At 43.9% G+C, this 12,350-nt stretch overlaps 1 protein-coding gene across 2 annotated transcripts in view; it reads right to left on the bottom strand.

Annotated features, from left to right (window-relative positions):
• MAN1C1 (mannosidase alpha class 1C member 1) overlaps positions 1–12,350 on the bottom strand; it is a 212,046-nt gene that overhangs the window by 59,677 nt on the left and 140,019 nt on the right. For both annotated transcript variants that reach the window (XM_027864924.1, XM_027864925.1), the window contains exon 3: positions 1,178–1,293. In XM_027864924.1, coding sequence (XP_027720725.1) covers positions 1,178–1,293 — 116 coding nt within the window. The remainder of the gene's footprint in view (positions 1–1,177; positions 1,294–12,350) is intronic.

The raw sequence follows: 12,350 nt of genomic DNA, 5'->3' as shown, positions 1-12,350 counted from the left end.
AAAACTGGAAGGTGGGGCCCGCTGGGCCAGTAACAAGCAGTGGGGCTCCGGCCGATGTCTTGAATGGCGGGATCCTGGGGCTTTCTCAGGCTACACGTCCGTCCTCTTCACTCAAGGTAAGGAAGGATGCTGCATGCCAGAGGAGTCACACATAATATTTCTCTCATTCATTTCACTCCCTTGGGGCCACCCAAGGTTGTAGTGTGGGCGTAGGGACATGTAGAGATCAAACTGGGAAAATAGCAGTTGTATTCTTTGCTAAAAAACAAGCTTAAAGCAAAGGGATCTGATTCTCTTATACCAAAGGAAAGAGAACCAGGCTGGGAAAGAAAACCTGAGTTCAAGCTTTTGCCTCCGCCGCTCACTCTTCACGCGGCCTTGGTCAATCACTTGTCTCTGAGCCTGTTTTCTTCTCTTTAGAATGAGAGGGGTGGTCTAGAGGGGCTCTAAGATTTTTTTCAGCTCTCACATCCTATCTTCTAAAGTTCCTTCCAGTTTTTACACTCTGAATTTTAGTATTCTATGTTTCAAGGTCCCTTCCAGTTCAAATATTCTATGTTCTAAGATACCTTCCAGCTCTGATATTCTGTTCTAATGCCCCTCCCAGATCTGACGTTCTGTGTTCTTAGGCCCATTCCAGATCTGACATTCTATATTCTAAGAGCACTCCCATCTCTGACATTCAATGTTCTAAGATCCCTCCCAGCACTGACATTCTGTGCTCTAGGGTCTCTCCCAGTCCTGGCATTCTTGGTTCTAATGTACTTTCCAGTTCTGACATTCTGTGTTCTTAAGCCCATTCCAGCTCTGACATTCTATGTTCTAAGGGCCCTCCCAGCACTGACATTCTGTGTTCTAGGGTCTCTCCCAGTCCTAGCATTCTTGGTTCTAATGTACTTTCCAGTTCTGACATTCTGTGTTCTTAAGCCCATTCCAGCTATGACATTCTATATTCTAAGGAGCCTCCCAGCTCTGATATACCATGTTCTAATGTCCCTCCCAAACTTGACAGTTTGTGTTCTAGGGTCTCTCTAAGTTATCACATTTCATGTTCTGAGTCCCTCCCTGCTCTGACATTTTGTGTTCTAAGGTCCCTCCCAGCCATGATATTCTAGATTCCAATATTCTCTATCCTAGGGCCCCTTCGAGCTTTGACATACAAGGTTCTACAACTCACCACATCCAAGTCAAAGCTCTTCTCCACCCAGTTTTTGGCCTCTCGGAACTCGTCCTCCAGCTCCATGATATACAGAGTGTCTAAGGCATCAATGATTGTGGCCCCACCGAGGCCTCCTGCAGGGACAAAAAAACAGCAGCTTGACCATGGTTCATTCCCTTTCTTTTCCACCATATCTCTTTGGGAAAAAAATCCAAACTTTTTTTTTCACCCTTAAAAAAGACAAGGGTATTGCACAATGGATAGAGCACCGGCCCTGAAGTCAGGAGGACCTGAGTTCAAATCCGGTCTCAGACCAAACACTTGACACTCACTAGCTGTGTGACCCTGGGCAAGTCACTTAGCCCTGACTGCCTTAAAAAAAAAAAAAGCTAAAAAAAAAGACAAGGGCGATCTTAACCTTCTTGTAGCAGCTGGCTCCCTTTGAAGCTAGAGGGAAGGTAGAGTCCACAATCCAAGCTGTTACCCAAAGAACTCTTCTGAACTTTGCCCTGTTTAGAACACACAGGAGGGAATTTCTTTAGGGTACTTTAGGGGACAGATGGCAACTTCATAAGCTCCTGTCCCTTCTCTGGCCCCTCTGCCTCCTCTATTCAAGAACACAGATTTATTAAGCACCTACTGTGTGCCAGACTCTGTGTTTAGTGCTAGGAAATGTAAAATAATGTAGTTCCTTCCCTCAAGGGGCTTCCAATTTAATGGGGGCAGCTATGCCTTACACCAATAAGTACAAGAGAAAGTGGCACGTGACGGAGCCGAGGGAGTACAGACAAAATGTTCTAGGACAGTGTGAGGTGGAAGAGAGAACATTAACATTCAACTAATAGGGCTGAAGAGGGGAAGGGAAGGATCAGGGATGTTTATATGGAAGAGGCGGCACCTGAGCTGGACGAAGAAGGATTACAACTCTATACTCACTAAGTTCCTGGAATGCCACACATTGTGCAGTGGAACCACCCAAGAGGGTGGTGTGTGTATACAGCGGGGGATAATTGTGCAGCAGAGATAACTGGGACAAAAAAAGGAGGAAGAAGAGTTCTGCAAAGGCATCCCTTCTGTGGAAGAGGGATGAAGACTTCTATATTGTTTCAGAGGGTTGGACCAGGACCAGTAGAATGTAAGCTCCTTGAGGGCAGGGACTGTCTTTTTGCTTTTATTTGTATCCCCAGCACTCAGCACAGTGCCTGGCACATAATAAGCACTTAATTAATGCTTGCTTTCCTCCTTCTACATTGTTTCAGAGGGTTGGACCAGGACCAGTAGAATGTAAGCTCCCTGAAGGCAGACACCATTTTCCATCTCATCTTTATATCCCCAGCACAGCATTTACTACACATTTGTTGAATTGGATGAATCTGGTAGAAATTAAAAGGAAGCAGATATTGACTTGATGTAACAACAATTAGAGGTGCCAACAAGGAACTGGGCTGCCCCAGGAGGTAGTGAGTCACTGTTACTAAACAGAGGCTAGACAGCCATTTTCAGGATCAGACAGAACACTGGACCAGATGACCCTCAGGGTTTTTTCCAGTTCTGAGATTCTTTGCTTCATCAGGGAAATCTCAGCTCAAGCACCATCTCCTATGAGAAGCCTTCCTTGATTCCTCCAGTGGCTAGAGCCACACTCCTCCCTGCCCCAGTTATCTTGCACTTATTTTGCCAATACTAGGTGATACAGTGGATAGATCCTCAGGCCTGGTGTCTCTGAGTTCAAATTCAGCCTCAGATGCTTATTAGCTGTGTGACTCTGGGCAAATCCCTTAACCCTGTTTGCCTCAGTTTCCTCATCTGTAAAAGGAAATGTCAAACCACTCCAGTATCTTTGCCAAGAAAACCCCAAATGAGGCCATGAAGAGTTGAACGTGAAATGAAACAACTCAACAACAACAACAATAACAACAACAAAATGATGAAGCTGGACTAGATAACCTTAGGTCCCTTCTTTTAAATCTATAATCCTGTGAGCTCTCATTTCTAGAGAAATCTAAGATTTACAAAATGCCTTCCTCACAACTACCCTCTGACTTGAATTTTCCTCACTACTTATCTGTGAGGGAAGAAGAACAAGTATTATTCTATTTTTTTTTTTTTTAGGCAATTGGGGTTAAGTGACTTGCCCAGGGTCACACAGGCAGTAAGTGACAAGTGTTTGGTCTGAGGCCAGATTTGAACTCAGGTCCTCCTGACTTCAAGGCCGGTGCTCTATTCACTGCCCACCTAGCTGCCCATGTATTATTCTATTTTCCAGGGTCTGAAAGAGAGGAAGCGTCTCGCTCAAGGTCCCGCAGCTAGTCAAGCGGCAGGGGGATTCCGAGTGACAGCAGCAGAGGCAGAGGTGATGCCCGGTCCCACCCTCTGCAACCCTGGGGCCCAACCAGGAAATAACCTCTCATAGAAGTCATCCCCAGCTGAGGCGCCACGCTGTAAGGGCTTGTCCCCTTACTGCCGGCTGTCCTTCTGTAAAAGGGTGGACTTCTCTTGGTAGGAGAAGGCTATTCCCAGTCTGGAATAAGAGGCAAAGAGGAGTGGAGCTGGGCGGAGGAGTGGGCAGCATAGAGAAACTGGGGAGCTTCCCAGACTCCTCTGAGTCAGGTCTTCCCCTTGTGGCTTCATTATTTCTCTTTTGGAGTGAATTCCCAGAATATTAAGTATTCCCATACTTAAAAGGTCAGTATGAAAACACATCCAAGAATTCAAATAGAAATGACTTTTGGGTGTTTGGACTATCTACCCTTACGGATTATCCATACTGTGGCCTGCCTTTATAGGTGCCCCTCACACGCAGAGTAGCCCCTTCCAGCTCTAAATTTCCTTCCTCTCCATTATCTCTTCTACAACCCCCTCAGCCAATCCACCAACCACATTGAAGACCATGGCCTAGAGGAACTTCCTTCCTATTTTTTTTTTTGCCTTTTTGGTGAGGCAATTGGGGTTAAGTGACTTGCCCAGGGTCACACAGCTAATAAGTATCATGTGTCTGAGGCAGGATTTGAACTCAGGTCCTCCTGACTCCAAAGCTAGAGTTTGTCCACTGTGCCACCCAGCTGCCCCAGGAGCTTCCATCCTGGAGATCCACTGTCCTGATCGGTGACTTCCTTTTCTTATCTGTTCCCTTCCCTGTCCTCCCCCCAGTTTTGGAACCAGAAGCCATGATCAAGTCAACTCTGCTTTTGTTCTCAGCATCCCTATAGCTTTAAGGAAAAACGTGCCCCTCCCTAGCTTCACTCTCATGAGATCACAAACAGCCAGACACGACTCAATAACAACAACATGTAGAAGATGCAGTTAATTTTTTTTTTTTGTGAAAGAACTAAAAACAACTAAAATCTAACTCTAGAAGTTAGAGGGAGTCAGAGATATACCAACTAGAATTGTCCCACAATGAAACTTAGGCCATTCTGTGAGGAGGTGAGCTCCCCGTCACAGTGGGTATCCATGCAGTCGCTGGATGATCACTTATTGGGGATTTTGCAGAAAGAATTCTCATTTCAGGAAGGGGTTGGGTAGATGGCCTCTAAGGTCCCTCCCACCTCTAACATTCTAAGATTGTAATCAGTGCATTAAAGTATCATATTTAATTCTGCCCTTTCAAAGCTGGGGGAGATGAAGTCTAGGAATGTTCAGTGGAACGTCAGGGTCAGAGATGAGTCAGCACTGGGTCTGTGCATCAGTCAGTTCTACTGCCTCAGATAAAATAGAAATGGAAACAATTGGCAAGTCCCTTTACCTCTTTGGGCCTCACTTCCCTCATCTGAAAAAGGAGGGGGATTAAGGTATATGCCTTCTGAGGGCCCTTCCGACTCTCCATCTGTCATCCTGTGATCCTAATTGATCTGTCAAACTCCCATTTTTCTTAGAGTCTGATAAGTCAAATACTAATGATTCACCTTGGTTGGAAACCCAAACCACAAATTCTCATCCCGAGAGGTTAGCAGCATCAAGTCTTACAGCTTGAAGGAATCTCAGAAGTCATAGGATTTATACCTCAGGTGACCTCACCAATCCCTTAGCCCAACTCCCTCATTTTACAGATAAAGAAACTGAGGCCCAGAGAGGCAAAGGGGACTTGCTCCAAGATACACAGTAAGTAATATAAATGGGACTAAAGTCAGATCGTCGGACCCCAGATCTACCACATTCTGTCTATTTCAAGTCATCTGGTCCAGTTGGTACCTGAACAAAAATTCCCCCTTCAACATCCTTGATAACTGGTTATTCAGCCTTCTCTTTCCAGACATCCAGGGATGAAGAAATCATAAGGTATTTGGAATCGGGATCTTAAATAAATTCAGCTAGTCTATATTTGGTTCAGACCCTTCCTCATCCCTTACCTGGCATGACAGAGGTCATTCTCCTCCTAAGTGATCTCTCTGCTTCTGGTCCCTCCCTTCTCACTCCATTCTTTCTTTAAACAGCTGTCAAAATGATCTTTTTAATACACAGGTCTGATCATCTCACCACCCCCTATCTTACTCAAAAACTTTCCGTGGCTCTCTTTGTCTCTAGATGAACTACAGATTACAAATCAGCCTGGCATTTAAGGTCCTCCACAATCTGGCTTGAGTTGAGTGAGTGGGTGAAGGAATACGTGAAAGAATGAATACTTATTCTATAGTAGAATGTGATTCGAGGCTAGTTTTGGTATCTTGTTTGATGCCCAACTGGAATTTTTAAAAATATGATGCCATATTCCCCTTAGATCCCACAGGGGGTCGGGGGCAGGGTCTTATGTTTCATTATAGAAAATTAACAGAGGCTGAGCCTCTAGGGCTGTGCCAGACCCCAAGCTCTTGTCCTGATGGTGACCTTGGAACAGAGTAAAGTCAGCAGGTAATGCCTCCTGTGCCATTTGCCCTTTTAAATGGCACCCCTAGCAATGGATCTCTCTGTGACTCACAGTGGAATAGAGCCTGAGAGACTAGTTGGCAAGACGTGCCCTCCCATTCTCATGTTCCTAATTGTCCCCTTGGTTGATCTCACAGCATCTTGGTGGGATGTGGTCCAGGTATGCACTTAGAAATCCTTTCACTTGAGACAAAAGGTTACTCAGGAAGGCACATTAGGCACAAGAGGCCCAGGAGATGTCTTGTCTAAATTCAACCGGATTTCGTTTGCTGACTGCCCCAGGAAGCAAGTTGTCCTTTTTGTTTGTAAAGTTTAAATAGGGTGTGAAATATCTGGGGTCTGGTGGGAGCCGAAGCAGTTAGAAGAGACCTGGGTTCTAGATATGGCCTTGCCACAAATTCCTTGTGTTATTCTGGACAAGTCATTTCTCTCCTTTGGCCCTTAGGGTGTGTGGGTATGTGTGTGTGTGTGTGTGTGTATGTGTGTGTGTGTGTGTGTGTGTGTGTGTGTGTGTGTAGTGTGCGTGCGTGTGTGTGTGTGTGTGTGTGTGTGTACGAAGGACTGAAATTGTAAAATCCTTCCAAGATCTAATGTTCTATGTCTTAAGGGTCTCCTTAAATCTGATGTTCTAGGTTCTAAGGTCCTTTCCAGCTATGAAATTCTGTGTTCTAAGGCCCTTTTCATCTCTGACTTTCTGGGTTCCAAGGCCCCTCCCAGATTTGACATTCTGTTTTAAGGGAGCTCTGACATTTTAAGTTCTAAGGTCCATTTAGTCAGCCTCCCTCTAAGAGAGAGCATGGGGCCATCTCCAGTTTTCCTGATCTTTCTCTGGCCACTGGACCCAGATGGCTCCAGAGGAGAGAGCGAGGCTGGTGACTTTGCACAGGCCTCCCGCACTTAAATCCAATTCACTTGCATATCATGGCATCACCTCCACAATGTCGCAGTCCTCTTCTGGAACGAAGGACAAACAACAACAATAATAATAGGGGCCATCCAAGCTCTGACATTCTATGTTCTAAAGGCCCCTCTTAGTTCTGACATTCTGTGTTCTAGGTCTCCTCCCAGCCCTGACATTTTGGGTTCTAAGGCCCCTCCCACCTGTGACATTCTGTATTCTAAGGGCCCTTTCAGTTCTGACATCCTAAGTTCTAAAATTCCTCCCAGCTATCACGTCCCACATGCTAAAGCCTGCCTTAACAGAGAAAGCAAGAGCGTTGGATGTGGAATCAGGAGACCTCTGTTCCGTTTCTTGCTTCAAGCTCTGCCATTTACCAACTGTCTGACCTTGGCCAAGGGACTTGACCTCTCTGGGACCCAGATTCCTCATTTGTAAAATGAGGAGGTTAATGAAGAGGATTCTGAAGTCCCTTCCGACTCTTGCCTGGTTCTAGAGTTCTCATTATCTCCGTTTCCAACTTTCCTCCATCTTTCCCTATGAAAAGGGCAATATTCCTCTTTCTCCCCTAGTAAAAAGCAAAGACCTGATACAGTTGAGGGCCTCATAGAAGAATGACCCTTCCATTAAGATCAATGGGAGCTCTACATGAATATGAATATATATGAAATGTACATGTGGTACTCTAAGCTTGAAATAATGATAATAATGACTCAATTTCATATGGGAGGGAACAGAGCACAGAAGAAAAAATTCCACCCTGAAGTCAGAGGACCTGGGTTTAAGAAGACCTTCTCCATCACTTATCTTATCTCCGTCACTTATCTTATCTCCATCACTTATTCCCTGTGTCAGTCAACAAGCATTTATTAAGCACCCGCTATGTGCCACACACCAGGCCAAGTGATGAGAGTACAAAGAAAGGCCAACATACAGGCCCTGCTCTCAAGGAGCTCACATTCTGCTGGATACAGAAGGTATCCAGGTACCTAGATAAGGTACAAGATTTACACAGAGAATATGGAAGGTGATTTCAAGAGGGTAGGCCAAGAGAACTGGGAAAGTCCTCCTACAGAAGGTAAGATTTAACCCAAGTCTCAAGGGAAGGCAAGAAAGCCAGAAGGGGATGGAAAGAGGGAGAGCCTTCCAGGCATGAGAAACAGTGAGGGAAAGGGGATAGAGCCTGGAAATGGAGCATCCGGCATAAGAAGGATGGTGTCACTGGTTTGCAAAGTGAGTAGAAGACTGGAAAAGTAGGAAGGGGCCAGGTTAAAAAGGGCTTTAAAAGCCAGAGATCATTTTATGGGGCAGCTAGGTGGTGCAGTGGATAGATCATTGGGTTTGGAATCAGGAAGTCTCATCTTTATGAGTTCAAATCTAGCCTCACATACTTATTAGCTGTGTGACCCTGGGCAAGTCACTTCACCCCAATTGCCTCAGTTTCTCATATGTAAAATGATCCAGATGGCAAACCACCCCATTATCTTTGCCAGGAAAACCCCAAATGGGGTTATGAAGAGTCAGACACAACTAAAATGACTCAACAACCAAATAAGGTAATAGGGAGCCATTGGAATTTGTAGAGAAGGGAAGTGACATGATCAGTCTTATGTTTTAGGAAAATCACTTAGGTGGCTGAATAGAGGGTAGACTAGAGGTGGGGTGGGAGTGAGGAGGAAAGAAGACCTTCCTTGTGGTGGGAAGCCCAGTTAGAAGGCTCCTGAAGCAGTCTGGGCATGAGGTGAGGAGGGGCTTGCAGCAGGGTGATAGCAGTGGAAATGGAGAGGGGGGATAGAACCTCCTTAGATCTCAGTTTCCTGATCCATGAGATCAAGGGATGGAATGATATGATCTGCGATCCCTTTCAAGCTCAAAATCTATGATCCTATGAAAGCATTTGTGAATGAAGCAGGGCCAGCACGATATGATGGGGAAACTGAGGCTCCAAGAGGTGGAATCATTACGCTAATTGCCTCCACTTCCTTCCTACTTTCTTTAAACCAAACCTCTCTAAGTCATTCCACCAAAGTCCTCAATCGCCAAATCTTGTAGCTTTTTCTCAGTCTTCAACTCTCCTCACTTCTCTACAACATTGGACACCAGTGGGCAGCATCTAAGTGGAGCAGCGGATAGAGTGTAGGCTTGGAGTCAGAAAGAACCGAATTCAAATCTAGCCTTAGACATTTACTAGCTAGGTAACCCTGGGCAAGTCAGTTTCTTCGACTTCAAAACGGGGATGATAAGAGCATCTACTGCTCAGAGTTGTAAGAATTGATGTCAGAAATCTTTTTATTTTGGGGGGGGGGATCTTCATGTCTCCAGTACCTAGTACAGTATCCAACCAATTTACTACTATACTTATTAAGTGTTTATTAGGTTCCAGGTATTGTGATAAACACTGGGGGAGAGGGAGACAAAGAAAAGCAAAATCTCAGTCCCTGTTTTCCAGGAGCTCACATTCTAATTGGGGAAGCAGTGTATAAATTACTAGGAACATACAAGATATATACAGAGAGTATCTGGTCCTCTCAAAGGGAATCTAAAGAGAAGGCTAGGAGGTCCTGGAAAGGCAAAAGGTGAGATCTGAACCAAGTCTTGAAGGAGGTCACCGAAACTAGGAGACGGGGGTGAGGAGAGAGTGTTCTGGGCATGGCAGACAGCCAGCACAAAAACATGGAGTCAGGAAATGGTGGATCTTTCATAAGGAACAGCGAGGAAGAGTGTGACCCCGTATTGCAGAGTATGTGGAAGACTGATGAGGCAGGAAACAGCCAGTCTGCGGAGGGCTTTGAACACCAAACACAGACAGGATTTTATATTTAATTCTGGAAGTAATAAGGAGCCACTAGAGTTTGAGTAATGGGGTGACTCAGTCAGACTTTGGCAGCTGAGTGTCCGGTGGCAGGCACTTCAGAAATGGTTGTTGTTGGCTTAGACTCGCTTGAGGTCATAGGATCTGAGATCTGGAGCTGGAAAGGACCTTAGAGCTCCCCATCTGGTCCAACCCCCTGATTTCACCGACCAGGAAACTGAGGCCAAAGAGGTCAGTGGCTTGCCTAAAATCACAAAGGTCATAGGAGTAGAGGAAAGATTTAAACCTGGCTCCTCTGATTTCCAACCCAGCATCCTTCCAATGTACCTACCTCCCCGAACAGCTAAGAAAATAGCAGCATTAGCTCTTAGTCCTTGACTCTAGGTCCAAAGATCTCCTCACCACCATTTGATATTTCCTTGTTTGGAGGAGAGGTGAATTAGGATGCAATCAGTTTGGGTCAAGCCATACAAATATACTCCAGCTTTGAGACAAGAATAATAAACTGAGAGTAGGGATGCAGTGACAGATTGGAAGAGGATAAACTGAGGATTTCCACTAAGGCAAGATGGCAGGCCTCACAGGAGGCAGGCTAGATGGGATAGGGACTTGTTGGCCCAGAAACAGCACCAGCCCTTCAGCACAAATTTAAGACATCTTAGCAGAAGAATTCTGTGTTCTACAAATGTTCGTTTATTTTCTATTATTGTTATTATTTTAAATTATGACATTTATTTTTAATTTTCTCTCCCTCCTATTTTCCCTACACCCTCCCCCACTGAATAACATAAAAAAAAAGAAAGAAAAAAGAAAACTCTTATACGTAAGTATAATCAAGCAGAGCAAATTTCTTCATTGGCCAGTTCAAAAAAATGTGTATCATGTTCTGCATTTGTGTCCACCACCTCTTTTTCAGGAGGTGGGCAGTGTGCTTCATCTCTGGTATCATGCTTTATTGTTGATTTCATGACCAGAGTTTAAAGTCTTTCAGAACTGTTTTTCTTTATAACATGGTTATCGTATAATTTTTTCTCCTGCCTCTGCTCACTTCACTTTGAATCAGTTCGTACAGGTCTTCTAAGTTTTCTCTGAAACTTTCCATTTTATCCATTTCTTATAGCACAAGACTATTCTAACACATTCATATACCACAAATTGCTTAGACATTTCCCAATGGGGGGTACCCTCTTAACTTCCAGTTCTTTGCTACCACAAAAAGGAGTATAACTATTTTTGTACATACCTTTTATTCTTTCTTTGATCTCTCTGGGATATATGCCTAGTAACAGTATCGCTAGGTCTACGAGTATGTATGACTTTTTCAGGACAGTTCCAAATTGTTTCCCAGAATGGCTGGATCAATTTCCATCTCTACCAATAATGCATTGATGGTTCTATTTTCCCACAGCCTCTCCAACATCTGTCATTTTCCTTTTCTGCCATCTTTGTCAATCTGATGGGTGTAAAGTGCAACCTCAAAGTTTCTTTAATTTGTTTTCTCTGATTATTAATGATTTAGAGCATTTAAAAATATGGTTGTTGACAGCTTGACTTTTTTCCTTCAAAAACTGCGTGTTCATATCTTTTGGCTATTTTTCCATTGGGGAATGGCCCTTGTTCTTCTAAATTTGAATCAATTCCTTCCGTATCTTGCAAATGAGATATTTATTTGAGAAACATGTTGTAAAGATTTTCCCCGGTTACTTGTTTGTTTCACTTCTAACTTTAACTGCATTGTTTTTTTTGTGGAAAAGCTTTAAAAAATTTTAAAACTTTAAATAAAACTTTAAAACTTTATTCAAAACTGTCCCCTATCTTCTGTGATCCTCTCTCTCTCTCTCTCTCTCCTGTCTGGTCTTAAGTTCTTCCCCTATCCAGACATGAAAGGTCAATTTCTTCCTCACTCCTCTAAGTTACTTATGATGCCACCTTTTTACATTAAATCATATCTCCACTTGGATTTTATCTTGGTATATACTTGTGAAATGTTGATCTACACTTAATTTCTGTCTGACTGCTTTCCAGTTTTCCTAGCAGTTTTTGTTGACTAATGAGCTTTACATCAGTAACTGGGGTCTTTGGGTTAATTGAACACAAGCTACTGTGCTTGTTTACTTATGTATGTTGTGCACTTAATCTGTTCCACTGATCAACTCCTCTATTTTCTAACCAGCACCAAATTGTTTTGATGATTACCACTTTGTGTTATAGATCTGGTACCTCATTATTCTTAAGCACTATTAAAAGCATCAGTATAATCCTTGAAACGTAAGGAAAGGAGTTCTACACTCTCCTCTATCTCCACTGACATGAACAATATAAGGGAGTCTGAAGTTTTAAATGTGTAAACAACATGGTCCATTCCTGTGCTCTTTTGTGAGGTGGAAAGTGCATTGATTGGGTGAAGAAGGGAACAGCTGATCGGCTAAGCAAACAGACTACTTCTGGGGGCTTTAAATACTGGGACAGATTTCAGCAATTGGCTAATCCAGTGGTGGAGAATCCCATTTCAAAAGTTGGAGCCAGAGCCAAGAGAGAAAAAGAGAGAGAGAGAGAGAGAGAGAGAGAGAGAGAGAGAAGAGAGAAGAGAGAAGAGAGAAGAGAGAAGAGAGAAGAGA

Source organism: Vombatus ursinus, unplaced genomic scaffold, assembly GCF_900497805.2.
Source record: "Vombatus ursinus unplaced genomic scaffold, bare-nosed wombat genome assembly UNPS02014777.1, whole genome shotgun sequence".
Lineage (NCBI taxonomy): Eukaryota > Metazoa > Chordata > Mammalia > Diprotodontia > Vombatidae > Vombatus > Vombatus ursinus.
The sequence above is the reverse complement of the archived record's forward strand: the minus strand, read 5'-3'. Positions and strand labels throughout refer to the sequence as shown.